Source organism: Lygodium microphyllum, chromosome 26 (assembly GCF_053477565.2).
Source record: "Lygodium microphyllum isolate KBCC chromosome 26, Lygodium_microphyllum_v1.1.10, whole genome shotgun sequence".
NCBI lineage: Eukaryota > Viridiplantae > Streptophyta > Polypodiopsida > Schizaeales > Lygodiaceae > Lygodium > Lygodium microphyllum.
This window is the reverse complement of record NC_141160.1, coordinates 94,909,355-94,937,085: the sequence shown is the minus strand read 5'-3', so window position 1 is coordinate 94,937,085 and position 27,731 is coordinate 94,909,355. Positions and strand designations below refer to the sequence as shown.

At 41.8% G+C, this 27,731-nt stretch overlaps 1 protein-coding gene across 8 annotated transcripts in view; it reads left to right on the top strand.

Annotated features, from left to right (window-relative positions):
• Positions 1 to 27,731, top strand: part of LOC148013560 (proteasome activator subunit 4-like) — a 165,960-nt gene that overhangs the window by 43,983 nt on the left and 94,246 nt on the right. For all 8 annotated transcript variants that reach the window (XM_087667580.1, XM_087667578.1, XM_087667582.1 and 5 more), the window contains exons 5-16: positions 15,945 to 16,058; positions 16,141 to 16,312; positions 16,552 to 16,671; positions 17,216 to 17,283; positions 17,391 to 17,492; positions 17,580 to 17,805; positions 18,302 to 18,517; positions 18,597 to 18,724; positions 22,357 to 22,462; positions 22,579 to 22,797; positions 22,881 to 23,030; positions 23,165 to 23,241. In XM_087667580.1, the coding sequence (XP_087523706.1) occupies positions 15,945 to 16,058; positions 16,141 to 16,312; positions 16,552 to 16,671; positions 17,216 to 17,283; positions 17,391 to 17,492; positions 17,580 to 17,805; positions 18,302 to 18,517; positions 18,597 to 18,724; positions 22,357 to 22,462; positions 22,579 to 22,797; positions 22,881 to 23,030; positions 23,165 to 23,241 (1,698 nt within the window). The remainder of the gene's footprint in view (positions 1 to 15,944; positions 16,059 to 16,140; positions 16,313 to 16,551; positions 16,672 to 17,215; positions 17,284 to 17,390; positions 17,493 to 17,579; positions 17,806 to 18,301; positions 18,518 to 18,596; positions 18,725 to 22,356; positions 22,463 to 22,578; positions 22,798 to 22,880; positions 23,031 to 23,164; positions 23,242 to 27,731) is intronic.

The window sequence follows — 27,731 nt, the reverse complement described above, 5'->3', positions numbered from 1 at the left end:
TCATGTATTGATGCAATTTTGCTCAGCTGAGTCAGTTTGGCTGACATTTGCGCACATTTGGACCTGGAAATTTGGGATTTAGTGCAGAATTTGATAAATTTCTGCATTATTTGCCTGTGCAGTGGCTGGCTTATGTCAAAACAGCAGAGGATTATTGCTGGTTATGCAAGAACAGCAGTGTATTTGCTGATTTAGCTTGTTCTCTTGCAGTTCAGTGCTTTTACACTTGTACTTGTGAAAAATGGCTGCAACTTCTTCCAGTTCTGACATTAAAAGTTTGATGGAAATCAAGCGATTTGATGGTCAGGGCTTTGATCTTTGGAAAGATCGTATGCAGAGCATACTGTTCCTAAAGGATTGTGAGGATGCTTTGCAAATGGATAAACCCGCACAAATGTTTGAGGCGGATTGGGCCAAAGTCAATAAAAGGGCTGTGGCTTATATAAAGATGGGTGTCACTGATGACATTTTGACAGACATTAAGGGTTTAGACACTGGTCATGCAATATGGGAGAAGTTGAAGACTACCTATGAGATCACTACACCTGTTAATCAGGTGCATTTAATGTGCAAGTTGGTGAATATGCGGCTGGATGAGTCCAAGCCTGCAGCTGAGCACTTGAGTGCATTTACTGGCATTTTAAATCAGCTCAAGGATGCAAGTTTGGATTTTGATGATAAGTTAAGGGCGATCTTTTTGATCATGACATTGCCTGACTCTTGGGAGACTTTGGTTGTTTCTCTCAGCAATAACCCCAATCTCACATATGATGGTGTGAGGGGTTCGATCTTAAATGAAGGAATTAGACGTAAGTCTAGTGGAGAAGGCAGCAACTCAGTTTATAATGTTAGAGGCAGGGCTGAAAAGAAAAATGCAAATGTTGGAGAGAGAAGCAGGAGCAAGAGCAAAGGAAAAGAAAAGAGTGATGTTACATGCTATCAGTGTGGTTGGAAGGGCCACAAGAAGCCTGATTGCAGGTATTACAAGAAGGAACAAGAGAGAAAGAAGAATGCAGGAGACAAAAAGAAGAAAGAGGAAAAGACAGATGCATCTGAGGGAGGCAAAGGCAAGGAAAAGGCCAATGTGGCCTCTAGTGTTGTCACAGAGGAGCTCTCAGATGCAGAGGCTGATGTATTATGTGCAGTAGATTATGATGCCCTTGTATGTCACATGCAGGATATGCAGATCACCAAGGCTGATGTGATTGATGCACTTTTGTCAGTTGATGATTGTGTCACTCAGACTTGGATTGTAGACTTAGGTGCCTCTTTCCATGTGACTCCATGCTTGGAGTGTTTTGCTACTTTTGATGCAGGCTGTTATGGCAAGGTTTACCTTGGAAATAATCATGCTTGCAGCATTGATGGGATTGGCACCATACACTTGTCTTTGGACAATGGGCAAGAACTTGTGTTGAAAGATGTCAGATATGTGCCTGGCATCAAGAAGAGTTTACTATCTGTTGGACAGCTTGACTTGCATGGTTACACCACACTGTTTGGTGGTGGTTTGTGGAAATTAAAAAGGGGTTCCATGCTGATTGCTAAAGGAACCAAGAAGGGCACTCTGTATTGTCTGCACTGTAAAGCTTTGAATGGCAAGTTTCTTGCAGTTGCTGAAATTGGCTGTCATTTGGAGTTATGGCATAAGAGATTAGGCCATATGAGCCAGAAAGGTCTTGATGTTCTTACCTCTTTGAAGAGGGTTGATGGAAAAGGCTCTAAACTTGATTTTTGTAACGACTGTCAGTTTGGAAAGCAAATGAAAAATTCCTTTTACTCTGGTGTCTCCCGTAAGTCAAAGGTATTGGACTTAGTGCATTCTGATGTATGTAGCATGCCTTTGAAATCGTTGGGTGGTGCTGCATACTTTGCCTCTTTTATTGATGACTGTTCTAGGAAGATTTGGGTTTATTTGTTGAAAAAGAAAAGTGAAGTGTTTGCTGTTTTTAAAACTTTTCATGCATTCGTGACCACTGAGACAGGTAGAAAGTTGAAATGCTTGAGAACTGATAATGGGGGTGAGTTCACGTCTAATGAATTTAAGTCCTTTTGTGACTTGCATGGGATCAAGAGGGAGCTTACAGCCCCTTACAGCCCTTCTTCAAATGGTGTGGCTGAAAGATACAATAGGACTCTATGTGAGAGAGTGCGGTGCATGCTGTCCACTGCTAATCTCCCTCATGAATTTTGGGGAGAGGCACTTAAAACCGTGGTTCACATTTGCAACCGCTCTCCAAACAGGTTCCTAAATAATGGCATTCCTGAGGAGGTTTGGTCTGGCAAACCGGCCTCATATGACCATTTACGAATATTTGGCTGTGATGCTTTTGTGCATGTCAGAAATGAGCTGAGGAATAAACTTGACCCGAAATCCACCAAAGGCATTTTCATGGGCTATGGTGATGAGGGTGAATTTGGCTATAGAGTGTGGCTACCTCAGTCCAAGAAAATTGTTCGCAGCCGTAATGTTGTGTTTAATGAGGCAAAGTTACTGAAAGGTACTTTAGCCTCTGATGAAGACATGAAAAAGGTCAAATTTCAGAATTTGCAGCCACCTATTACTTCAAATGATGAGCCTCATGGTGCTGTACCACAGGCTGAAACTGATGATCAGCCGGTTATCTTTGAGCCAGATGATGATGGACAGCAAATAGAAGCACAGGGAGGTTATGGACAGCAAGATAGACTTGCTGATTATGAAAATGCAGGTGCTGGAAATGAAAATGAAGGTGCTGTACAGCATGAGCAGCATGCTGAAAATGGCTTACAGCAGCCAATAAATGCTGAAAATAACATGCCTCCAGATGTAGATCCGATTCCTGAGAATGTAGATCATTGGGTACGCAGGTCTACATGCCCAAGAAGGCAGCCACATAGGTATGACCCCTCTTTGCATTATGTGATGCTTACTGATGAGGGTGAGCCTCTGACATATAAAGAGGCTAAGTCATGCAAATTCAGCAATAAGTGGGAGCTAGCTATGTAGGAAGAGATTAAATCTCTATATGCTAATGATACTTGGGATCTTGTGTCGTTGCCCAAAGGAAGAAAGCCTCTTCCAAACAAATGGGTTTACAAAGTAAAGACAGTTGATGGGAAATCCAAGTACAAGGCAAGATTGGTTGCCAAAGGTTATGCATAGAAGGAAGGGATTGACTTCTAGGAGGTCTTCTCACCTGTTGTGAAGATGACCACACTACGTGTGCTTTTTGCTCTCACTGCTGTATTGGATTTAGAGCTGTACCAAATGGATGTGAAAACAACTTTTCTGCATGGTGACATTGATGAGGAGATCTACATGAAACAGCCCGAGGGTTTTGTAGTTCCTGGAAAAGAGCAGTTGGTGTGTAAACAAAAACGCAGCTTATATGGGCTGAAACAAGCACCACGGCAGTGGTACAAAAACTTTGACACTTTTATGCTCTCTCATGGGTTTACGCGCAGCCATGCAGACCATTGTTTGTATATGAAAAAGGATACAGATGGCAGCCCTATCATACTTGTTTTGTATGTGGATGATATGTTGCTAGCTGGGAAGAGAGAGACTAGCTTGGATGCTCTCAAAGATCAGCTGAAATCAGCTTTTTCCATGAAAGATTTGGGGAATGCAGAGCATATATTGGGCATGAGGATTTGTAGGGATAGAACGCAGAAATTGCTGTTCTTATCTCAAGAAAAGTACATTGAAAAGGTACTGGACAGATTTAACATGGCTGAAGCTAAGCCTCTCGAAGTACCCTTACCTCCATACCTTAAGCTTAGTAAAGCCAACAGCCCAAAAGGTGACATGGAAGCCAATGCTATGAAGGGAGTCCCTTATGCATCAGCTTGTGGCTCTCTTATGTATGCTATGGTTGCTACTCGTCCAGACATTGCTCATGCAGTGGGAGTTGTCAGCAGGTTTATGTCAAATCCTGGCAAACCACATTGGGAGGCTGTCAAGAGTATTCTTAGATACCTGAAGGGTGCACAAAGAAAGTGTATTTGCTATGGGCAGGGTGCACTTAATTTGCAGGGTTATTGTGATGCAGACATGGCAGGTGACTTAGACACTCGCAGGTCCACTAGCGGGTATGTCTTTACAGTTGCTGGAGGGGTCGTCTCTTGGTGCTCTAGGTTGCAGAACATTGTCGCACTGAGTACTACTGAAGCTGAATACATATCAGCTACTGAAGCTTCTAAGGAAGCTATATGGTTGAGCAGACTTGCAGAGGATCTCGGCGTGTCTATGAGTACTCCAGTGTTGGGATGTGATAGCCAGAGTACTGTGTATCTGTGTGACATTAATGTGACATTAAAAGTAATATTTAATGTTACATTAAGGTCATAAGTGTGATGTGACATTAATAGGGATATTTAATGTTACATTAAGGTAAATTTAGGGGAATATGCACGAGAATGACCGTCCGGGCTCTTGGGCGCCCGAATGGGGTCAAGGGGAGCCTAGAGAGTAAGGGAGTCCAGAAATAGTAGGACTCCAGCTGGTTGACGGCTGGCAAAGAGATAAGTTTGAAGGCCAGCACTTATCTAGGCGTGGCTGGGAGGTGAAGGAGACTCGTGCTTCCGTGAGATTCAAGAAATCTGTTCTCGTAATCTAACATTGGTATCAGAGCCTATGTTTCTGATCATTTAAAAAAACAAGAATCCGTCAGGTCGTCAGTTTTTGGTCATATCGCGTGAGCAGCCGGAATCAGGAACTGTGAAGACGTGAAGTGATTCATCACGGAAATAATTGCTGGGGTTGCTAGTCATCAAGACGTCGATAATAGTCGACGGATCCTCAGTCAAAAAACGGGCCGTGAAGAACCGTCTCGTCGCGTGGGAATCGACGGACCGTGAGGAAAACGGAGAAGACTTATTACATTAGTAATACAGCGCCACGTCACGTAAGTGACCTTTATCATTGGTCTAACGTTACGGGACCCGTGGCAGAAAACGTAACGGGCAGAATTAAAAAAAAAAAACGTAAGGATCATGATCGTGAAGACCAGCGCGAAGACCAACTAGACCAAGCGTGGAGCTGTTAGCATTCGTGAAGACCAACCAGATCTGATGTGAAGCTGCCAGCATCCGCGAGAACTAGATCAGAGGGGAGCCGCCAGTATCAGATTGCTGAGTTGGATTGGACTGCGACTGCTGTGAGACAGGCAGAAAAACTTCATACATAACTGAAGCCACAGCTTGCCATAAAAAATCAGGGAAGTATTTTATCTTGTATGCAAATCTCTTATTTTTGCTTTCCAATTCCAGTGTATTAATGGCAGAAAAAGGAAAAGAAAGGGTAATGGAAAGTTCTAGCTCCGGGGATCAACCTATGGTAGATCCCCATGAACCATACATACAAGAAGAACAATGGGAAGAATTTTTTGCCACGAGAGAGCAATTTGATGATCTTTCTGCTCGTGTGCAAACTCAAGGGGTTCAAATGGAGTTTTTAACTCAAACACTTACTGAAATAAAATCTCAGCTAACTTTATTGTTGGAAAAAGATAAAAATAAGATAGAAATCTCAGATGTCCCATCTTCATCAAAAGATTTAGATGCGACCATTCGAGATTCTAAAGAACCCCAAACCTATCATAAATTGAGGGATAATCTGGTTTTAAAAGATATGAAACCACCTCAATTTTACGGGGAGGAAAAAGATAGGAATAAAGATACAATCTTTAATTTCCTCCAAAAATGGGAAGATTTACATAAATTAAAAAATACACCACCACATCTCCAAGCACTGGAGGCCAGTTTAACTTTGGGACCCAAAGCATATAAGTGGTGGCGAACTTTAAAGGAGGCGAATAAAATACCTGAAACTTGGGCTCAATTTGAATCTGTCTTTTTAAAAGAATTTCTTCCTGAAAATGAAATGGAAAGAAATTGGGAAGATTGGGATTATGTCAGACAAAAAGGACGGCCCCTACTGACATATCTGGAGGAATATCGTGAGATAATTCTCAAACTAGAAGGAATTGATGAATTCCAAAAAACAAGAGGATTCATTAGGGGACTGGATAAAGCCTGTAAAAAGGAAGTAAAACGGAGTTTACCTAAGACGCTTGAAGAGGCAATTAAATTTGCATTAATTTATGAAGATAGTACGCGTCCAGGTACACTCACCAGTCTCACTGATATGGAGCCCAAGTCTAAGGAATTAGAAACCTCAAAATTTGTGGGCAAATTTAAAAGAAAAATGCCATTTTTCAAAGGTAAAAAACAACCCTTTGAAAAGAAACCATATATGAGGCCAAAGCTAAGTCCTAATGACTTTGATAAGGCCAAAAAACAAAAATTGTGTTTTAATTGCCTTTCCCCTAACCATGCTGCTTGGAATTGCCCTCAAAAGAAAAAGGGGGAAGACAAAGAAAAGGACAAGGGCAAGGGAAAAGAAAAACAAATCCATGTAGTGCAGACCTTAGAATTAAAGGGCCATGAAAAATATAAATCTTTAAAGGTCTTGCACATGGATGTACAACATAAGTGTTGTATGTCAACTTCTTTGTGGCAGCCTACTTTTGGGCCACATGATTTACTTAGAGTACATGGATTGATAGCTGGAAAACGGGTTAGAGTCATGATTGATGACTCTGCCACACATAATTTTATAAATTATGCACTTGTCAAAAAATTAAAACTTCCCCAACAAAACAGTGAGCATCAATACGTTGTGCGTATGATGCAAGGTCAAGACAATAAAATATGGGATACAATGGTATCCAATTTGGAAATCGAGATTCAAGGATATAAAGATAAGCTTGATTTCCAAATAATGAACATGGAAAGAGCTGACATTGCTCTAGGGAGGGAGTGGCTATGGGGATTGGAACCATCCTTAAAACGTAGTTATCACCATAATACACTGGAATTTGAAAGGGATGGTAAGACTTTTGTCATTCAAGGTGAACATGAAGTATCTGATAATCCTTTGCTGTGTTCTACTGAAGTTCAGAAGCTGATAAAGAAGGAAGTTTGTGAGGTATATATGCTATGGTCTCTTCCTGTACAGAATACTTTTACTTCCTGTAATATAAAGCAACAATTTTCTTATGTTTGCGAATTGAATGTAAATAATGAATTGAACAGTTTGTTAGATGATTTTAAAGATGTGTTTCCTTCTGATTTACCTAGTGGCCTTCCACCAGATAGGGGTGAAATAAATCACCCAATTGATATAAATAAGGATACACACCCAATTTCAAAACCACCATATAGGTTAAGTGAAACACAGCATCAAGAAGTTGAGAGACAAATTAAGGATTACCTGGATAAAGGGTTTATTCAACCCAGTAATTCACCTTGGGCTTCACCAATTTTATTGGTAAAGAAAAAAGATGGTTCTATGCGACTTTGTGTTGACTATAGAGCACTTAATAAAATAACGGTGAAGAATAAATTTCCTATGCCCAGAATGGAAGATCTTTTTGATCAATTGCAAGGGGCAAAATTCTTCACAAAGATAGACTTAAGATTAGGTTATCACCAAATAAGAATTAAGGCACAAGATATTTCCAAAACGGCATTTCGTACTAGATACAGGCATTATGATTTCTTGGTGATGCCTTTTGGTCTCACTAATGCACCAGCTACCTTTATGAAGCTGATGAATAGTGTTTTACGGCCCTATCTAGGACATTTTGTAGTAGTCTTTTTGGATGATATCTTGATCTTTAGTAAATTAAGAGAAGAACATTTGGAACACTTACAATTAGTATTCCAACTGTTAAGAACACATTCTCTTTATGCGAAGAAAACTAAATGTGAATTCTTTGCACAAGAGGTCAAATATTTAGGGCATATAATCTCGAAAGAGGGAATCAACTTGGATCCAGAAAAAGTAAGGGCAATTATTGAATGGCCACCTCCACGGAACCTGGAAGAGCTGCAGATCTTCCTAGGTTTATCTGGATTTTATCGTAGATTCATTCGAGATTATGCCAAAATAGCTGTTCCAATGACAGACCAACTTAAAGGGAAAGGGAAAAGTTTTAATTGGGGAACAGACCAAAATGAAAGTTTTCAAAAACTTAAGGTAGCTATTGCTACAGCTCCAATATTATTAATAGTGGATCCCAATAAACCATTTGTGGTTGAAGCTGATGCCCGTGACAAGGCAATAGGCGCGGTCTTATTACAAGAAGGTCGACCAATTGCTTTTGAAAGCAAGAAATTAGATCGTGCAAAATAGAATTATTCTGTTTATGAGAGGGAGCTGTATGCAATAGTACATGCAATGAAGAAATGGAGGCACTATTTGTATGGTGCCAAACTTTTGATCTTATCGGATCATGAAAGCATTAAGTGGCTTAATGATCAACCAGATTTACATGGGCGTAAAGCTAGATGGGCCGAACTCCTCCAAGAGTTCGACTATGAAATAAGATATAGGAAAGGAAAGTATAATATAGTAGCTGATGCAGTCAGCAGAATGCCCATCATTAATGAATTGAGTTTTACTCAGTTCACTTCTAATTTGCTTGAATCTTTAAAAGGGAAATGTCAGGTTGATCCGGCATATTCCAACATATGGGAAGCAATAAAAAATGGGGATCCAAATGAAAGTGCTTCTACTGAGGAAGGAATATCTGAGGATGTTCAACTAGGAAATGGAGCATCAGGGGTTGCTCAAACTGGATTCAAGTGGAAGAATTTTACCATTGATAATGGTTATTTACTCTACAAGGGTAGGGTATGTGTCCCGAAAGATATAGAAATAAGGCGCCAGATACTCTTTGAGTGTCATGATACCTCTAGTGCGGGACATCCAGGAGTTAATAAGACTTATAGTCTTATTAAAAGGCAGTTCTATTGGCCTGGAATGAATAAGGACGTCCTTGACTATGTGGTCAAATGTAATAAATGCCAGGTTAATAAAGCTGAAAAATTAAAAATGGGAGGACTTCTCCATCCATTAGAAATTCCTTCGGGAAAATGGGAGAGTATCTCCATGGATTTTATTGTTGCTCTACCTAGAATACAGAGGGGGCACGACTCTGTGTGGGTAATTGTGGATAGGTTAACCAAAATGGCTAGGTTTATTCCAACTTCAACTGATGTTAAAACACCAGAATTGGCTAGATTGTTCGTAGAGAACATATACCGATTGTATGGCCTTCCGGCAAATATAGTTTCTGATCGGGATAGAAAATTTGATAGCCATTTTTGGCGTGCGGTATTTAGGAAATTGGATACTAAACTTAGCATGAGTACGGCGGATCACCCGCAAACAGATGGGCAAACTGAAAGGGTTAACCAAATTCTTGAAGATATGCTTAGGGCATATGTAAGTAAAAGGCAAACTAATTGGGAAGAGTATTTATCGATAGCAGAGTTTGCATATAACAGTGCGAAACACTCTTCCACTGGATATAGTCCATTTATGTTGATGTATGGGTTTCAGCCCAGAGCTCCTTTTGCAGTAGGACTGCATAAGGAAAAGGTTCAGGCAGCTAAAGACTTTTTGGAGGATATGAATAGTATGTTAAAATTTGCTCAAGAAAATATTAAAAAAGCTCAAAATCGAGCTAGAGCATATGCAGATCCTCACCATAGAGACATCTCCTTTGAAGAAGGAGAATTGGTCTATCTTAAGGTGCCTGAACAAACTAACTATGAAAAAGGGACATTGTCCAAAGCTTTCACCAAGGTATTGTGGTCCTTTCATAATACTTAAAAGGGTGGGAGAATTGGCTTACAAGCTCCAACTACCTATTGGTAGTAAAATACATCCAGTTTTTCATGTAAGCAAATTAAGGAAGAAGCTGGGTGATTTGGATAATTTAGTTTTAAATGATGATATTGAGGAGTTATTCTATGACCAATCTAATCCACATGAACCAAAAAAAATATTAAATGTTCGTAATAGACGAACGAGGAATACTATTTATCAAGAATATTTGGTTAAGTGGAAAGATTGTTCAGAAGAAAGCTCAACATGGGAGCGAGTAAGTACTTTAAAGAAAAGGTTTCCCGATTTACAGTTAGACCTTCCAAATATCGTTTTCGAGGACGAAACCGATTCTTAAGGGGAAGGAAATGTGACATTAATGTGACATTAAAAGTAATATTTAATGTTACATTAAGGTCATAAGTGTGAAATGTGACATTAATAGGGATATTTAATGTTACATTAAGGTAAATTTAGGGGAACATGCACGAGAATGACTGTCCGGGCTCTTGGGCGCCCGAACGGGGTCAAGGGGAGCCTAGAGAGTAAGGGAGTCCAGAAATAGTAGGACTCCAGCTGGTTGACGGCTGGCAAAGAGATAAGTTTGAAGGCCAGCACTTATCTAGGCGTGGCTGGGAGGTGAAGGAGACTCGTGCTTCCATGAGATTCAAGAAATCTGTTCCCGTAATCTAACAATCTGGCTAAAAATGCCATGTATCATTCACGCACAAAGCATATTGATGTGCGATATCACTTTATCAGACAGATTCTGGAGGATGGTCTAATCACATTGACCAAGATCAAAACACAGGACAACCCTGCAGATGTTCTCACTAAAAGTCTAGGCAAGGCTCAGCATGAGCATTGCATACGACTAGTGGGAGTTGGTTAAAGGTTCACACCGGACCTTTAAGTGGAAGGTTGTTGGGATGTAAAGGTCCTTTATTCACCTCCGTGTATTTTACACGTGTATTGTTATGTTGTAGATGTGAATGCACCCTTACGGGCCCGAAGTATAAATACATTTTATTCTTTGTGTACCAACACATTGTTGGTACACCCAAATCTGTTCGTCACTCTTACTCTCACTCTCACTCACCTGTTCACTTCCTCTGCTGCAAATCTTCACGCTTCCGCTACCCGCGCGCTCCAACATCCGTGATTCAGGGATCGAGGGGGTTCCTGAGGAATGGGGACCACAGGATGGTCCGCGGCGGTCACGGAGGCACCAGGCACATTGTACGGAGCTTGTTTGCTCTAACTATTGTTTGATGACCCATGTTATGCAGGATCGAGAGCCCACCTCTGTGAAGGAGGCTTTACAGTCCGCACCATGGAAGAAAGCTATGGAAGCCGAGTTGGAGGCTATTGAGAGGAATGGCACTTGGTCACTCGTGCCCCGCCCCCTGAATAAGAAGGTGATTGGCGTCAAATGGGTCTTCAAGACCAAGTACCTTAGCGATGGTTCTTTGGACAAGCACAAGGCTCGCCTTGTTGCTAAAGGTTTTGCACAACGCCCAGGGATTGATTGTCATGATACTTTTGCCCCCACTGCTCGTATGGCGACTATTCGAGCTGTTCTTGCGTTGGCTGGCCATAGGAGATGGCCTGTCTATCAGTTGGATGTGAAGTCGGCCTTCCTCAATGGTGATTTGAAGGAGGAGATCTATGTCGAGCAGCCTCCTGGCTTTGGATCTTTAGATGGGAAAGTCTACAGGTTGAAGAAGGCCTTGTATGGCCTCAAGCAGGCTCCGCGTGCATGGAACGAGAAGATTGATTCGTTTCTTCAGTCACAGTTGGGATATCGGCGTTCTAAGGCCGATCCGCAGCTTTATGTTCACACTTTCGAGGATGGTTGTGTGCTTTTTGTGTTGTATGTTGATGATTTGATTGTCACAGGTGATCATGCACAAAAGGTCCAAGAGACGAAGGCAGCTTTACATCGGGTGTTCGAGATGACGGACTTGGGTCTACTCCATTTCTTTTTGGGCCATGAGATTTATCAGTCTTAGAGGGGGATCTTCATCTCTCAGCAGAGATATGTACGAGAGCTCTTGGTGTCTTTTGCGATGGAGGATTGTCGAACCCTTTCTACTCCTATGGATCCGCACTGGAAGGCCACTTCCCATTCAGCTTCTCCCATGGCGGATGCTTCCCGCTATCGTCAGTTGATTGGCTCCTTGATTTGGCTTCTCAACACTCGTGTTGATCTTTGTTTTGCTGTTGGGCTCTTGACAGGGTTTATGAGTGAACCTCAGACGGTGCATTGGCAGGCTGCTCAGAGGATCCTTCGGTATTTGAGGGGGACGTCTGATTTAGGGATTCATTATCCCACAGGGACAGATGGTTCAGATCTTGTACTTGCAGGTTGGAGCGACTCGGATTGGGCCGGTGATATGGACCACAGGCGGTCTACCACAGGTTACTGTTTTACCTTGGGTGCAGGTGTTATCTCATGGAGTAGCAAGAAGTAGCCCACGGTAGCCCTTTCGTCTACTGAGGCGGAGTATCGGGCCGCGTCTTCCACCACATGTGAGGCTGTGTGGCTTCGGAGATTGTTGGAGGAGCTTGGCTGCCCCCAGACTCGTCCTACTTTGCTGCAATGTGACAATGAGAGTTGCATTGCCTTGGCATGGAATCCTGTTTTTCATGCCCGGACGAAGCACATAGAGATTCAGTACCACTTCATCAAAGAGAAGCTTCTGGATGAGACCATCATTGTGGAGTACTGCAAGACGGAGGACAATCTTGCAGATTTGTTTACGAAGGCACTTCCCTAGGCTCTACTTTGGCGACATTCCAGATCCCTTAGGCTTCTGCCCTGCCCAGGCTCTGAGAGGGGGTGTTAGAGATCATCGCCTGACCAGGACTGCACAGTCCAATCGGACTGCCACGTGGCAGTCCGATTGACTGCAGTCCAGTCGACTGCATTTAATGCAGTCGACCTGCCTGGTTTTTTCGCCCATATTCTGGCTCTTGATAGCCGAGGTTTTCTGCAGTCTCCCGCAGTTCTCTGCTCGCAGATTACAGACTGGTGGCACGCGCAGATTCCGTCTCTGTTCGCAGATTTCAGACAAGAGACAGTGCAGATTGCAGCGGACTTCGAGGTGAACAGCAGGTTGCATCGTCGAGGTGGAGACACGCAGTCCAGCGCACTGCGCCCGTGTACATATCTGCATATCTTTGTATACAGCACACTTTATACAGCAGATCTTCATCTTCCATTGTCTCTTTCTCTCTTCTCTCTCTGCGTTCTCTCTCTCTCAGTCCTACGCTTCCGCACCGCTGCACTCTGACAAGCACATGGATGTGCCTTATGAGAAGAATCAAGATTAAGCAAGCACTTTAGAGATCACAAGAGAATCAAAAGAGGGCAGCTGGTTGCCATAGACATGCTTTGCAATTTGCAAAGATTGATTGTATTGCCGTGTTTTGAAAAGTCAAGACTAATAAAGATGAAGGGTAAGGAGAGATTGTATTTTAAGCTGAATATGCATTATTATGGGCCCTTTCAGATATTGGAGAAGATCAATAATGTTGGTTATAGGCTAAAATTTACTCCACACTGACGGATACATAATGCCTTTCATGTGAGCTTGTTTAGGCATGTTCATTATGATGTCCTAGAGGATGTATCTGCTGAAATTTTAGTGAGAGGTTGAGGAGATCAGAGGTAAAGATTGTAGGAGATACTTGGTGAAGTTCAAGAATTACTCACTAGGTTTGTCACGGAGATGTGACTTTTTGATGTTTTGCTTAGCATTTGATTTAGTTGGTACATCAAATGTGCAAATGTGAGGTGCATGTGTTATGCAAGACAATTAATTCACAACGATAGGCCAACGATCCCCGAATGGACATTTGCCCTTGAGAGATTGTTGCATGATCAATTCTTAGGATACATGCCACAATTGATTGCCTCATTAGGAAGACATGTTCTATTTGAGGGTATGGAAGCATGGTTAATCTTTTGGGTTAATGCATGTGTTTTTTAAAGCTTATGGGATCCAACAAACATCTCCATTGAGAGCAGAATTACAACATTTGAATCTTCGTTGGAACAATCTGTCATGTTGCAGTAGGCTTGGAATTCATTTGATGAATGGACCACTTATTTAGAATGGTTGAAATGAAGTATACATGCCTTCCATGATGAGGAATACGCAAAATATAAATTGTTGGCATGTTTGGATGCTTTATATAATAACAATTACCAAACTCAATAGTTTTTTGCTGATCCTTGCCTAAAATATGCTCGTGAGAATATTGTGCACTTGTTGGATATGTAGGATGTTGTTGTTATTGAGCCTCACTCTATAATCCAAATGTGCCTTCAATACTGTAAATCTTTGTTGGGTCCACAAGAACTTCTCAGCGATGAGGTTCATGCTACATGCAATTGTATTTTAAGCATGGTGCGTGACTAGGTGAAGCTTGAATGGGCAAATCTTATGTAGGCAGATATTAAAGAGGAGATGTTATCCCATCTGCCCGTGTAGGAAAAGCCCTGGTTAGGATGGCTTGACTAACTATTTGTTCTTAGCGTATGTTGATTAGCTTAAGGACCCATTGGTCCACCTTTGTCAGCAAGTTTCGACATCGGGTTGAATATCTTCAGATGGGAAGATTGCAGTGCTATTTATTACTGAAGATTCTGTCCACACAAACTTTAAAGCAGTGGAGGCCCATTTTTGTTATGGGGTCATAATAGAAAATTTTCTCTAAGATCATTGCTAATAGATTGCAAAGAGTTTTCCCGCAATTGATTCACCTAGTACAATATGGTTTCATTAAGGGATGGAATATTACGCACAATATTTTGAAAGCTCAATTGGGGATAGATTATGCCAAAGTCCTTTGATCAGCAGGTTGTTATGATTCAATAGGATATTGAGAAGGCTTTTGATTATGTTAGCTGGTCCTTTCTTCGACAATTAATGTCTACCATGGGTTTTGGTCCTAAAATAACATCTCTTATAGACACTATTAACACTGATGCAATGGCACGTATCATGCTAAATGGGGGAGTGTCTGATGAGATTGTTCTTTCCTGCTTCCTTTTTCAAGGATGCCCCCTTAGTCCCTTGCTGTTTGCTTTGGTGACACATTTGATGCTCTCTTTGCTGGATAAGTTGGCTATTGATGGTGAGATCTTGGATTGACTCTTTCCAATGGAGAAAATCTTCTGAGATAGTCTTTAGCTGATGATTCGTTTATGTTCCTTAAAGTTGAGAGATCTAATTTGGGCCCTATTTGGTCTCGCTTCGGGTTTGCATATCAATGCACAAAATTCTACTATGATTAGTTGTATAGAGAGATATTTGAATAATTTGGGTTGGCAAGGCGGTGTGGTTCCTTGTGGAGAGATAACTCGACACTTGGGTTATCCTATAGGGGTGGATGTGGATCCTCATGCTTTGTTTGAGTGGATGTCTTCATGTATTCATGATAAGTTTATGTATTGGAAGTCCCAAGGTTGGCCTTTGCATGTGCAATTGTAAGTGACTCAAACAATCATGATCAACATGATTTCTTATTTTTACCCATTGCTTCCATGGACACAAAAGTCATTGCAAGAACTAGTGCAACCAATCCACTTTATGCTTTGGAAGAAGCAAGGGAATCGATTGGGCCAAGTGTGAGTATCTTAATAACACGTTACTACGCCAAAACGTTTGGGTGGTGCTGCCTTGTTGGATATCAATATTCATATGACAGCCTTGTGGTTTGCCCTTTGGGAATCTGTGTATGTTTAGCATCACCCTTGGATAGATATTGCCATGTTTTTTGTAGAGGATATTAGCATTTCGTATGGGCACATTACTTTCCAAGGCTCATGGTGGAATATTTTGAATTCAACTCAACCATTCAAAGCTTCAAAGCCTTTTCTTCTTACATACTTGATTGCATCATGGCAACAGATTCTTTGCGTTACCATTTGGTCCCCTATTGATTTACGGAAGGAAGCGAACAAGCAAAGGTTTTGGCTACATATAAGTTGCTTGATTGGCTTGACAAGCAAGTGCAAAGGGATACATTTAATAGGGTGGCGAGATTGGGCTTGAAGACTGAGCATGAATTCATAAAATTTTATGTTCTAGACTCTAGTAAAGAAATAATAGGTGTAGTGATTATGATACCTGGAAAATTTAAGCAATCTTAGTTGTTGCTGTTTTCAAGAAAGAATATCTAGATAGCTTAGTCTTTCATTTCAAAAATTTAAGCGATCTTGGTTTTTCTTGTTTTTAAAAAAGAATATCTAACAGTTTCAACTTTGATGCAGGCCTAGGCTTGAAGAGATTTCACATAATTCATCACTGGAAGCTGCAGGATTTCTTTCTCTTTTTCTGTCCCCTAAATCAGAAAAATCACAGACTGGGCAAAAGTTCTTTACCAGGTATAGTTGTTGTTTTCTCTATCTATTTGGCTGTATAATAAATGCCATGAGACAGTTGACATTCAAGAATTGTTCTGAACAGGGCTTGGTTAGCAGAGTGCCTTGAGCTATGGTCAGCAATACCAACATGCCATTATTGGAACCTACAATGGGCTTCACTGTTGAGTCGCTGTATAAAATATCAAGTGTTGGACCTGACAGACTGGGAACCTTTCTTGCCTATGCTGTTTATGAAATTTCTAAACGCTTTTGAGGTAACCTGCTCTGCTTGAGGGTTTTGAAGGGGGAATTCCCTCATCATTCTTGTTTAAACAATGTTCTTGTGGTATTTGGGAAGTCTAAGAGTGCATGCTTGTACAAGAGTGCCTGAAGCAATCTGCTTGGTGAGACAGAATATGTATTTTTGTGCATCGTGTGAATTGTGTATGTGAACAGCATAGAGTCTTGGAAAGTTTGCACAGATGTCAAAACTTTTGGCTTTGTATCATCACAGGTTCCAGTTGGCAAATCAGGTGTACGCTCACCAATTTACAGAAGAGTTCCTGTGGAAGTCAAGCGAGCCTTCCAGCCCAGTTGGTCTCCAGGCTTATCTACGCTTACTGCTAAATCAATTGTATGTTTTTGATATCTGTCCTTTCTCACACTTACATATTACCATTTGTTAGCACCTAGGAAAGTAAAAAAGCTAACTTAGAACTGCTTCATGCTATTTATGTAATTACTAGGCTATGTAGGCACTGCAACTTGATCTAAACACTATTTCCTAGTCTTGATGCATTAGACACTAGTGTCACTCTTGCATCCTTTGTAAATACCCCTCTATATTCCTTATCAAGCATGCGAAACCTTGATAAAAGTTTCTTGATTTTTGCTAGATATGAATGATTGTGAAAAACCTCATGTAATTGTTTGTGTCTCTCACTTTTCTTGAGATCTAGAAGTAGAATATATAATGACCACGGTTGGCCCTTGGATCTTGTAGCTTCTTTTGTGAACTACTGAGAACTAGGGGACTATGTCTTTCTGGTATTAGATAAATTAATTTCCTTGGAGATACTGCTATGATGTCTTCATAATTGACCTTTTTGTATTGTGTTGAGAACTTCTTTAATTTGTTTTTCAACGATTAACCATTAGCTTTTCTTATGTTGATGCAGGTCTACCTACTCAGTCCTCATGGCTCAGCTCAGGAACACTTCAACACAATGGTTGATTTTTTAGAGCAGTTAATATCTTTTTCTCAAAAGTTGCAAAAAACTTATATTCTTTTACAAGAGCATACATGAGGGTCTTTACTTTTTGATTGAGACATGGAAACATCTTCTGGCGTAGGTATTATCATCCATCAAATGGTGGCTCTTGGACTGGTTCTCTTCAGAGATTTTTACGATTTCTTGTTTTTTACTTTCTTAAACGACTTGAGCGAGAGAGGCGGTAATGATCTATTTTCAGAGCAATGGATTTTATAGAATTTATATTTTGTGCATGCTGAATGCCTTGTTTTGGGAAATCTGCTTATAGTGAAAGCCAGAGCTGTCAAGCCACCACAAAAACTAGGCATCTTCTTGGATCAACTCAAAGAACAGCTTTTGTCACATCTGTGATGAGGCTAATTGATCGTGGCCAATATAGCAAGAATGGAGCTCTAGCGTGGACTGCAGCTGCAGCTGCTTCAATGCTCTCATACATTGAACCATCAATTGTGCTTCCTGTCGTCATCTCTCGATTCCATACAGCATTAGAAACCGTGAGTTTCTGTCTGGACAGTTCTACATACTGTGATGTTGTAATGGTGTTTGTTTTTTGTTTTTATCCCTCTGAATGTTTAAGCTATCTTATACTTCTCGTTGAGTGAAGATGAGACCATATTCCTACATGCCATGGATGAGTCATTTGGAATTGTGAACCATTAGACCATGCTGTGATGGTGTAATGGTGTTCATTTTTTATTTTTCTCCCTCTGAATGTTTAAGCTATCTTACACTTCTCATTGAGTGAAGATGAGACCATATTCGTACGTGTCATGGATGAATCATTTGGAATTGTGAACTGTGAGAAAAGATCTTGAAACTTTCTAGATGTTGATGCTTTTGTGAATGAAAACTTTCCTACCCTATTTTTGTGGTCTCTGTAAAAGTTTTTGGAAGTCTGCTGCTGGAGGACTAGAATGAAAAAGCTCAAATAGGTTTGCTGTTGAATAAAGGATTAATGATAGTGATCCACATTTGTATTGTTTGAAACAGGTTACGGCAACTCATCAGTTGGAATCTGCTTTGAAGATGCTTGCACTCTCAACAAGGGCTCTTCTGCTTCACGATTTATCTGCTCCAGAACAAACACACATGGATTTCAGGACAAGTCTAGCAGAAGCCATGTTTCTTACACTGCCTGGGTTGGATGCCAACGACCCACCAAAAACCATAGCAACTATGCAACTCTATTGCTGTGTGCTTTCTAGTGTATGTATGCAGTTTTGCTGTGGTCGCTTCTTTTTATATCTTATTCTTCCCACTGAAGTAAAACTTATGTTTCGAATAGGTTGGGAAAATCGATAATGAGGATTTATGCACAAGGACATTACCTATTGACTGGAGTATGTGGGTGGATGATTTTCTCACTCGACTTTTCACCCTTCTTGTGAACTTGGAGCCAAGCGTGCAATCATCGTAAGTTTCTTGTATTTTGTGCATGCCATAGGAACCGGAGGACAGGCTGGGAAAATTTTACGGGAAAATATACTTGAATGAGAGTTTATCACCTTCTATAGAACTTTTGGTTTATCAATGAGCAAAATCACACATGCAAAATAGTCAAAGGCACAATAAGTTATTTAATACATTCTTGCAGAAGATTTTCATTAACAGCATGTGACCAATTTTACATGTTCACAAATCAGAGGCTTTCTAATTCTGGATTTGCAGTCAAGTGGATCTAGACTTCTTTTACATATAGAGGCTTATCTGCTGTCCATGCTAGGCACAAGTTGAGTTTGCCTGTGAATCCAGCTTTTCAAACAAGCCTCATGGAACAGCATCAATCTCACAGAAATTGGAACCGGAGAAATTTGAGGAGCTCTGGAATGTCCCCTTCTTATCTTTGTTAGGCTATCTTCTGATTGTTCTGGATAGTCTGTCTTCTAAGGTTGAATCTGCAGCCAAGCACCCAGTTATTTTTAAGGCTTGTGCATGCATCCGGACTAGAAGTATTGACATCCATTTTTGTGACTAACAACAAACATTTCCTCTTTTGAGAGAAACGTATTGGTCTTAATGGGTTCCTAAAGTAGTATAGCGTGACATCAAAGTGGAGTTCATCACACAAAATATTTAAGTATTTTATAACGTAGATGAGAGTTTTTGTAACAGTTAAGGCCATATTGGTCAAGTTTCCCGAAAGGGGATTGAGTATCACATAGTTCTGGTTTTGACAAGCTGGAGTGTACTGTAGTCTTTGTCAAGATTGTTGCTGATGATAGGGCATTGTTGTAAGATGGGTGGGGGTTTGTTTGAAATATTCTCAGTAGTGGATCTACAGTAGGTTCTATTGTTCTGGTGGAAGTTCACAGCTGTCTCTACAATTCTATCAAGATGGCGGATCACAAGCTTTCTTATGTACAATGTGTGCTCTGGTAGGCAATAAGCTTATCTATTTTTCCATACAACCCTTTGGTTTAATTTCTTTTTTCGTTTGGGCATTTCGCTTGCCTAATCTTTTTAATAGATGTCACATATTTTTTCAAGAAAAATTACTTCTCTCTGCATCATGGCCTAGGTTTAGCACAAGCTTGATAGAAGAACTCAAAGTCCTGTTTTGAACCTCGAGAGACACCTGCTTCATCACGAACATCTGATTGTACATTTGTTCTAACTCCAACCATATATCCCGAGCCATGGTCAAGTGCTTGGTGTGAGCAATAATAACTGGAGTGCAAGAGAGAAAGAGGAAAGAACGGATGCGGGCATTCAATTTGTTCCAATGTGCTTGTCCCTTCAACAACTTGGCTTTCTCATTTGCAGAAAGCTTGGAGGCATCACAGGCTGTAGGACGGTCTAAAGCCTCAGTCACATGAGCATCGCCAAATCGTAGGGCTCCATGATGGCAAGCATCATCTCGCGTCAAATGTGGTAATTCTCCCCTTTGAGCTTTAGATCTGAAGGAAGAACTGGTAATATAGGGACCTTATAGTCGATAATAACCTGAAACTCCGCATTGAGTTTGGTAGACATTGTCTTTGGAATAACCTGCACAAAAACAAGGGCAGCCCCCTTTGACTTCACACACAGTGCCAATGCTTGCTAGGGCTTCCTCTGCTTGTCCTCCACGAGTTCCAATCGCCAAAGGCAATGAAAACTCAAAATTTGCTCCAAAAGGCTGAAAATGCAGCCTTTTCTCCTTCATCAAGAGCAAAAACCTGCAAAAAACAGAAACTTCTCTCCTCCCTCATGTTTCACCTATTCGTCTCAGCGTTCGAATGCTGAAAACACAAATTTTGTCGCGAAGAATCTTGCAATCAGGTTTGCCCATGGTGATGGCATCTAAGCAGCAAATACTGCAGGAATGAATGATAGTGATGGCTATTGGAGAGGGTAGGAGGGCTGGCAACAGTTTTCTGATGGAGGACTGATGAAGAGGGTAGCAAGCTATGTGATGAGTGATAATCATGAAGGATAAAGGGGGAATGCCCACAACATGCCCTTAAATAGGACATTTTCGGGAATTTATCCTGCCATCAGATAAAATATATTTTTCTTTCATATAATTCCTTTTGGGCTGGTTTTGTGGAGTTGAAATAGGCTGAAATGCATAATAATTGATTTGAAATTCAAGGCCTTTAATTTTACTCGGCCAACAAAGCCATACACACCTTAGGAAAGAAACTTAAAAGAATGGACATCGGACTCACTTCCCAGCTATGGAGCCAAATGGGATGCCCCTGAGCATAGGATGAGTAGCATCAGGACCTTGACTCACATAAGAAGGGCTGGCGCTCCATACCACCAGCCACCAGCCACCAGCCACCAGCCATGCCCTCCTGGATTGCAGTTAATGATATATGAGGCTTAGTCCTTTTTATAGGGCTCATTAACTACTGTAGCCCAAGGGCATTGTGTTTGTACATAGTCACTAAGGCCCAAGGCTGTGACCTGCCGTGTATCCTAGATGTCAATGGATGTAACGAGTCTCTTCCATGGATTTGTTCTTAGGTATTTAATGGCATATGAAGGCATGACAGGATTAGCTCATTATTGCTAGGTTCAACAACACATCACATTGTAGTCCTTGTCATAAGACATTGAAATTCTGGCCTTGTGACTTGAATTTTTTGCACAGATGCACCTATTGACTAATAGTAGTGGGCAATGAGAGATTCATGATGGAGATTGGCAAATCTTTCGTTTGTATGAAGCAGCTTCTTAGTTGAGGACAGGTGAATGTAAGCTGGAGGGCTACAAAACTCAAGAAAAGAAGAGAAGTTTTGTGTGCCCTAGTGTCCGTGCAAAATGCGTGTCACGTTTGCTTAGAGATGGTGGATAGTATCTGCTTGGGGATGGTGTCCATTGATGATTTGATGGCACCACATTACTGACTTTTGCCATAAATCTTGAACCTATCTGCATTGTATGATCCAGCTGGGAGTGTTAGATAATCTTGATCTATGTTTGTATTTCTTTTGACTAGCCATTTGCTTCCTTTGTTAAACTGATGAGAAGATAGATGTGTTGGAAGATTTGCGTGTTCTCCATCAATGATTTGATGGCACCACATTACTGACTTTCGCCATAAATCTTGAACCTATCTGCATTGTATGATCCAGCTGGGAGTGGTAGATAATCTTGATCTATGTTTGTATTTCTTTTGTCTAGCCATTTGCTTGAAGCTTCATTTGTGAAACTGATAAGAAGATGGTTGTGTTGGAAGATTTGCCTGTTCCTGGCTTAAGGATGGTATGTGGATTCCCTCTCTGTTTTCTTGTATGGTTTTAGTGTCACTGTAGGAAAGCCCGAACTGCCTTGTGAGAGTAATATGCTTGACTTTTTTGAGCCCAAAGAAGGTTGGAATAGAAAATTGGAGGATGTTCAAGTTTCATGTATATGGATGTTTTATTGACTGTGCTATGCTATCTAATATTAAGCTGGAAGTGATACATCATCATGTGTTGGTCTTCTGTACGTAGGTCAGGGAATTCATTCTGAAAGTTACAAAGGAAGAATCATCACTGTGATTCAGATCTAAGTACTAGTTGTTTTGTTTTGTTAAGGAGTAGTTAACATCTTATAATGATGCTTTTCTGTAACAGGGATGACTTTGCATCAGATAATGGATTTCTCACTGAAAAGGGGTCACCATATTCTTGCCTGATTGAACTTTTGTTTGGGAAGCTAAATGAGTCGCAGTACAAACAGGCAAGTCAATATATGATGTATACTGCCTTTGATTTGGATTGTATAAACAGGCAAGCCATAGTTTGTGGTGTTAAAATGCTTGCCTGCAAGTCAGTGAAATGAATTGCTTTACACAGGCCTTGAAAAGGACTGCGAAATTTGTTACTGGGAATATTCTCCCTGGAGCTGTTGAGGAAGTTGGTCTGCTGTGCTGCAATGTGGTTTCAGCAAATCCTGCAGAAGCAAGTGCTCAGCTACTCTTTCCTATCATGAAGTCTCTTATATCATCTCTATTAGACTCTCCTAAAACTGGGTTTGGAGGAAATGATGAGCAGCTACCTCCTGTTGACTTCAAGGTTTATTCCCTTTCATTTTCTGAACCAAGTATCTACTATAAAAGACATGGGCAGGGACTTACTTTTAGATCGGCTGTTACAAGGTGGGGCTTTCTCCTGCGCTAGAGCTGACCACAAGGTACTACCTTGGTGTTCTGTCAAAGTCCATTTTCTATGGAGGCACTGCGCTTCCTGCTTATAGATCTCTTCTTCACCAAGTGATCTCAGCCTCATTTGATGCACCATCTTCTAAGGTTATCAAATTTCATATGAGAAGCTGGACTGTGATTCCTTCTAACCACGGTTTCCTTGACTGATTTGTTTTTATTCTGTTCTTAGCATAGGTCTAGCTTTTTGTTGAAGGAAGAAAATTTTTGCTTTTCTGCAGGTGAATGATGCTGGTTGCAACTTATTGACTGCTGCAGTGGGAAGCATGACTTTGTACTATCCTGTGAATGTTTGCAGGTATTCTCAACATGGTTAAGCATTGGGACTAGCATTGCTTTTAATTACATTAGCTTGCTGCCATCCTTACTTCTAGCACCTGTTACTACTTTCTTGAATGGTTTACTGTTTGTGTATGTATCTGCTGGTTTATTCAAAGAATAGTGTCTTCATATTGGCCATTTTCTATTTGAATTTCATTGCTTGCTTTGTTTGCTGGGCACTCCCCACAAAAGCAATCATGCCTAAACCTATGCATGATTTGATCATTTCTTTTAGGCAGCTGGTTATCATGTAAGTTGAGATAGTTTCCTGGAAGTCCTGATTAGATTTCTAGCCTTTGTTGGATTTAGGGTTGTAGGAATGCACATACATAGCTGGTGGAAGAAGTTTGAGAGAGCACAACTTAAAGTGTATTGAGAGGTATCAATAGAGAAGATTTATGAGACTTAGTATGCCCTATAGTGAATATACATATATACAATGCTAGGGGAAAAGAACTTCTAAAGAGGAAAGAGGGTACCCTGATGGTCCTAGGTGTGTTCACATACATTGCTACTAAAATACGGTGACAAATCCCCCTTGGGAGTGATGTTCTCGCACTGACGAGGATAAGTGTCTAAGGATGATAAAAGTGAGTGTATGTGCCAATCATGTGTTGAATATGTGAGAGGCAAAAGAAAACGGTGGGCTTAGCAAGACAAGCAAAGCAAGCAAGCAAGGGTAGGGAAACTGCCTTTAGGAGAACTGCCATGTGTTATGCTATGAATATGGTGGATCCTAGAGTCAATCACTCCAAAAGACCGAAAAGGGATAAATGCGCACAGATGCATGTTGACATGAATAGAATGCCAATGCATAGGGTAATGCAAAGGGAGATGCAAGATGTCATGCTCATGCAATATGCTATGCAACGGTGCCACTGGGACAGTGCCCTCGCAGGGGAAGTGTTTACTTGTCCAAGTGCCCTTTTACAATCAGGTCATCCTGATAGTGCGGATGAAGTTACAAATGCCCATAATACAATACAAAAGAATAAGTGAATGTAATGTCTAAAAAACTGTAAGTATCATCACTGTCACGATCAAGAGTAGGAGCCGCCTCCTCTCAAACTGGAAGGGAAAGCAAGAGGGAAGCACCCTCTCCCCGTCAAGTTGAAGAAGTAGGGGAGGGTGTACCCAAGACAATCCTGGGTAGTAGGTACTGAAAAACCAGCCGGTTAACCGCTTTGGTCAAGATATCTGCAAAATTATCTGATGAAGGCACAAACTCTAGGCGAATAGTGTCTAGCTCAACTCGCTCTCTAGAAAAGTGGAAGTGGACTCCCAATGTCGTGTCCGTGGTGTGATGATCGGATTGCCCACAAGGGCAATGGCACTCTGGTTGTCGCAATAGATAACTGTGGGAGAGTCACATGGAAAATGAAGCGCCGCCAGAAAACTCCTCAGATAGATGGTCTCGATGGTGCCATTGAAGAGAGCCCGGTACTTAGCCTCGGCCGTGGAAGCCGCCACCGTCTCTTGCTTACGGCTGGACCAAGAAATGGGAGCCGTGCCCAAGGTAAAGAGGTAGCCAGTAGCCACCATGGCAACGCCGGGTGTTATGATCTCCTGCTCAATCAAAATCAGTGTACCCTTGCAAACATAAACCAGAACCATATGTCAAGCCATAAGAAAAAGTACACCGCAAATAACGCAACACACGAAGATATGCAATCCAATGTGACATCCTAGGTGTTGTGAAATACTGACTGAGTAAGCTAAATCTGGCCTAGTGTGAATTAATCAGAAAAGTTTTCCTACAACAGAACGATAGGTGTGTGCATTGAAGGGCTGTTCTAGGGTATCCTTCGACAAGTGGATAGTAGGATCAATAGGGGTGGCCACTAGCCGTGTCTGATCCGAAGTGTACTGTTCCACAAGCTGAAGGGCGTACTTCTGCTATGACACAAAGATACATCCTCCAGAACAAACTACCTTCATTCCCAAAAAATAAGACAACAAACCAAGGTCTGTCATTTCAAATGTAGCTTTAAGCTTAGCCTTAATTTCCGCTATGGCAGTAGAATTTGAACCTGTGATGAGTAAGTCATCAACATATAGTAGGATATAGCTAACCCAGCCACTCAAGGTGTCGATGACGAGGAAAAATAGGTGATGAGATATCTATATGATGAAAAAGGATGGTGGTGTGGTAACAACAGCCGCCGGTGGAAACAACTTAGGATCTGCTCAAGTGATCCACTCAAGTGGTGCTCTGCACAATGAGATGCAAAGTATGCTACATGCTGAAGAATGCTCATGCAGCAGGTGCCACTTGGACAGTGTCCCTCATGGGGAAATTGTTCACTTGCCCAAGTGCCCTAGTACAAAGATGATGAAATCATGCAATGCAAAGGGTAAGGTACAACAGGGGGGAAGAAGCCGATGTCGAAGACAAAGTATTGAAGCCTGTAGAATACCAAGAAGGGTAGGAACCCCCTCTCAACGTGGATGTAGATGCCGAAGAAGGAAAAGAAGCTTGATGTCGCTTCGTATGGTGCCGAGAACCATAAGGAATGAAAGAAGAGGAAGTGGATGAAGCACCCCGCTAGAAGAGCAAGGTAGAAGTCACCGCCATGATAGCATCGAGAGAGATGTTGCACGATCTGCCTCGGGAGGGGAAACCGCTATGCTGGAAGAAAGCAAGCACTCCTAGGATGATGAAACCATGAAAGGAATGGTGCGCATTCCCACGTCTGTAGCCTAGGTGGGACCAAAGCAATTTGCAAGTTAGCCCTACACTGAAAGACAAAACCCTGCAAAAGAGATGAGAATCTGCAAACACAGAGATTAGTGGTGAGATGGTCCAAAGCAAAACATAGCAGAAAGAAAATCTAACTCAATAGAAATGCAATGAATGTGTATGTGTGAGTAAATGCAACGGAAGACTTAAAATGTAGAGACAAAAATCCTATGGGCCCGACTCTAAGAGTGCGAAAAATGAATGGTAGACTGACCTAGGGTATCCGAAAGGACCTAGAGACATGCTAGTCTAAGAAGGTGGCCAGCATTGCGTATGTCTAGTAGCAGGGCTCTACCAAGGGAACGCCTGACGAGATGGGGAGGAAGGTGAGATAGATGCATGAAGTGCAACGGGATTGGAACCTGGAGACCAATCAACCAATCCTTCAGGAGTAGAGAAGGATGGCCGTTCAGACTGTCCAGGTGCCACATGTCCAGTAGTCATTGTGGGGGCTGGAGGAGTAGATGGGGCAACAATGGAAGGCGTAGCCCCATTGGACTGTGAAGTCGCAGGGGTCTGCTGAGGCTTTTTAGGTGGAAGGCCTTGGGCCTTGGAGCGACACTCCTCGTCCACATGGTGTGCTCTCTGGCAGTGTGTGCAAAACCGGTTTTTCTTAGGCAGTTGTTGCCAGATAGGTCTTGATTCTTTGGTTCCATTGGAGGAAGAGGAGTCACCTTTGATTGGCTTGCCTTTGCATCTAGCGAGTTCTTGCCAGTGGTGGTTTTCCCTCCTGATGAAGAAGAAGCAACCAACCCCCTCTACTCTGAATAAGGTTGTGATGAGGATTTCTCGTGGACTTGATTATGCAGCCTTGTGTAACGTAACAACTGGCACTCAAACTCGTAGAAGGTTGGCAATCAAGGTTGGGAGATGATGTGTTGAATGAAATTGAAGTATTTTGCGGGCAACTTATTCAAGAAGAATGTAACCTGATCGTCATCTGACTTTGGAGAGCCAGTAGTGGCGAACTCGGCAAGTAACCACCTATAGTTAGCTAGCTTGACTTTCAGATCATCCCCTTCCTTAAGAGAGAACTCTTGAAGCTCAAAGTCGAGATTGATGCGTCGAGTACGATCACGAGCCGCATAGCGGTCGAGAAGGTGACTCCAACGCTCTGTCGCGAGTGGGAAGTGTTGCAACTGAGAGTGAAACTCAGGAAGCAATCCCTATATCAGCTCAACATTGGCTGTAGCATTGCAGACTGTCATTGCATGAAATTCGACCAAGTAGTGAAATTTGACCTGTTAAAACATGTCTTATTCGTGAAGGCATTCTTGGCCGTTGCAACAGGAGTGGTAGTGCTCGGAGAGGGATAGTGTGAAAAAGTGTAGTGGGGGTAGGATGGGGGAGTGGAGTACACTTGGGAATGGGCCCCAGAGTGCCCATTAGGCACGCGGGTAGTGTCCAAGGTGGATCCATAGGTAGGGATGGGCTGACTAGGCATGGGCATGGTAGCCACATGAGGAACCCAAGGAGGTGGGATGGGAACACGGGGAGTAGAAGATGGGAATCCCTGCGTAGGTGTAACCCAAGGAGAGTGTGAAGACGCACCATAAGCTGAGGATGGAAACCCCTGCGTATGAGTGATCTTGGGAGATGTGAAGCTGGGGATAGTGAGGGGGATGCCCATCACAATCGACCCAGGAGTGATGGGTATGCTCATTTGCTGAAAGGTGAGAGGCACTGTGTTAAAGGGTGGCATTCCCCCTAACGAAGTATCATGGTGC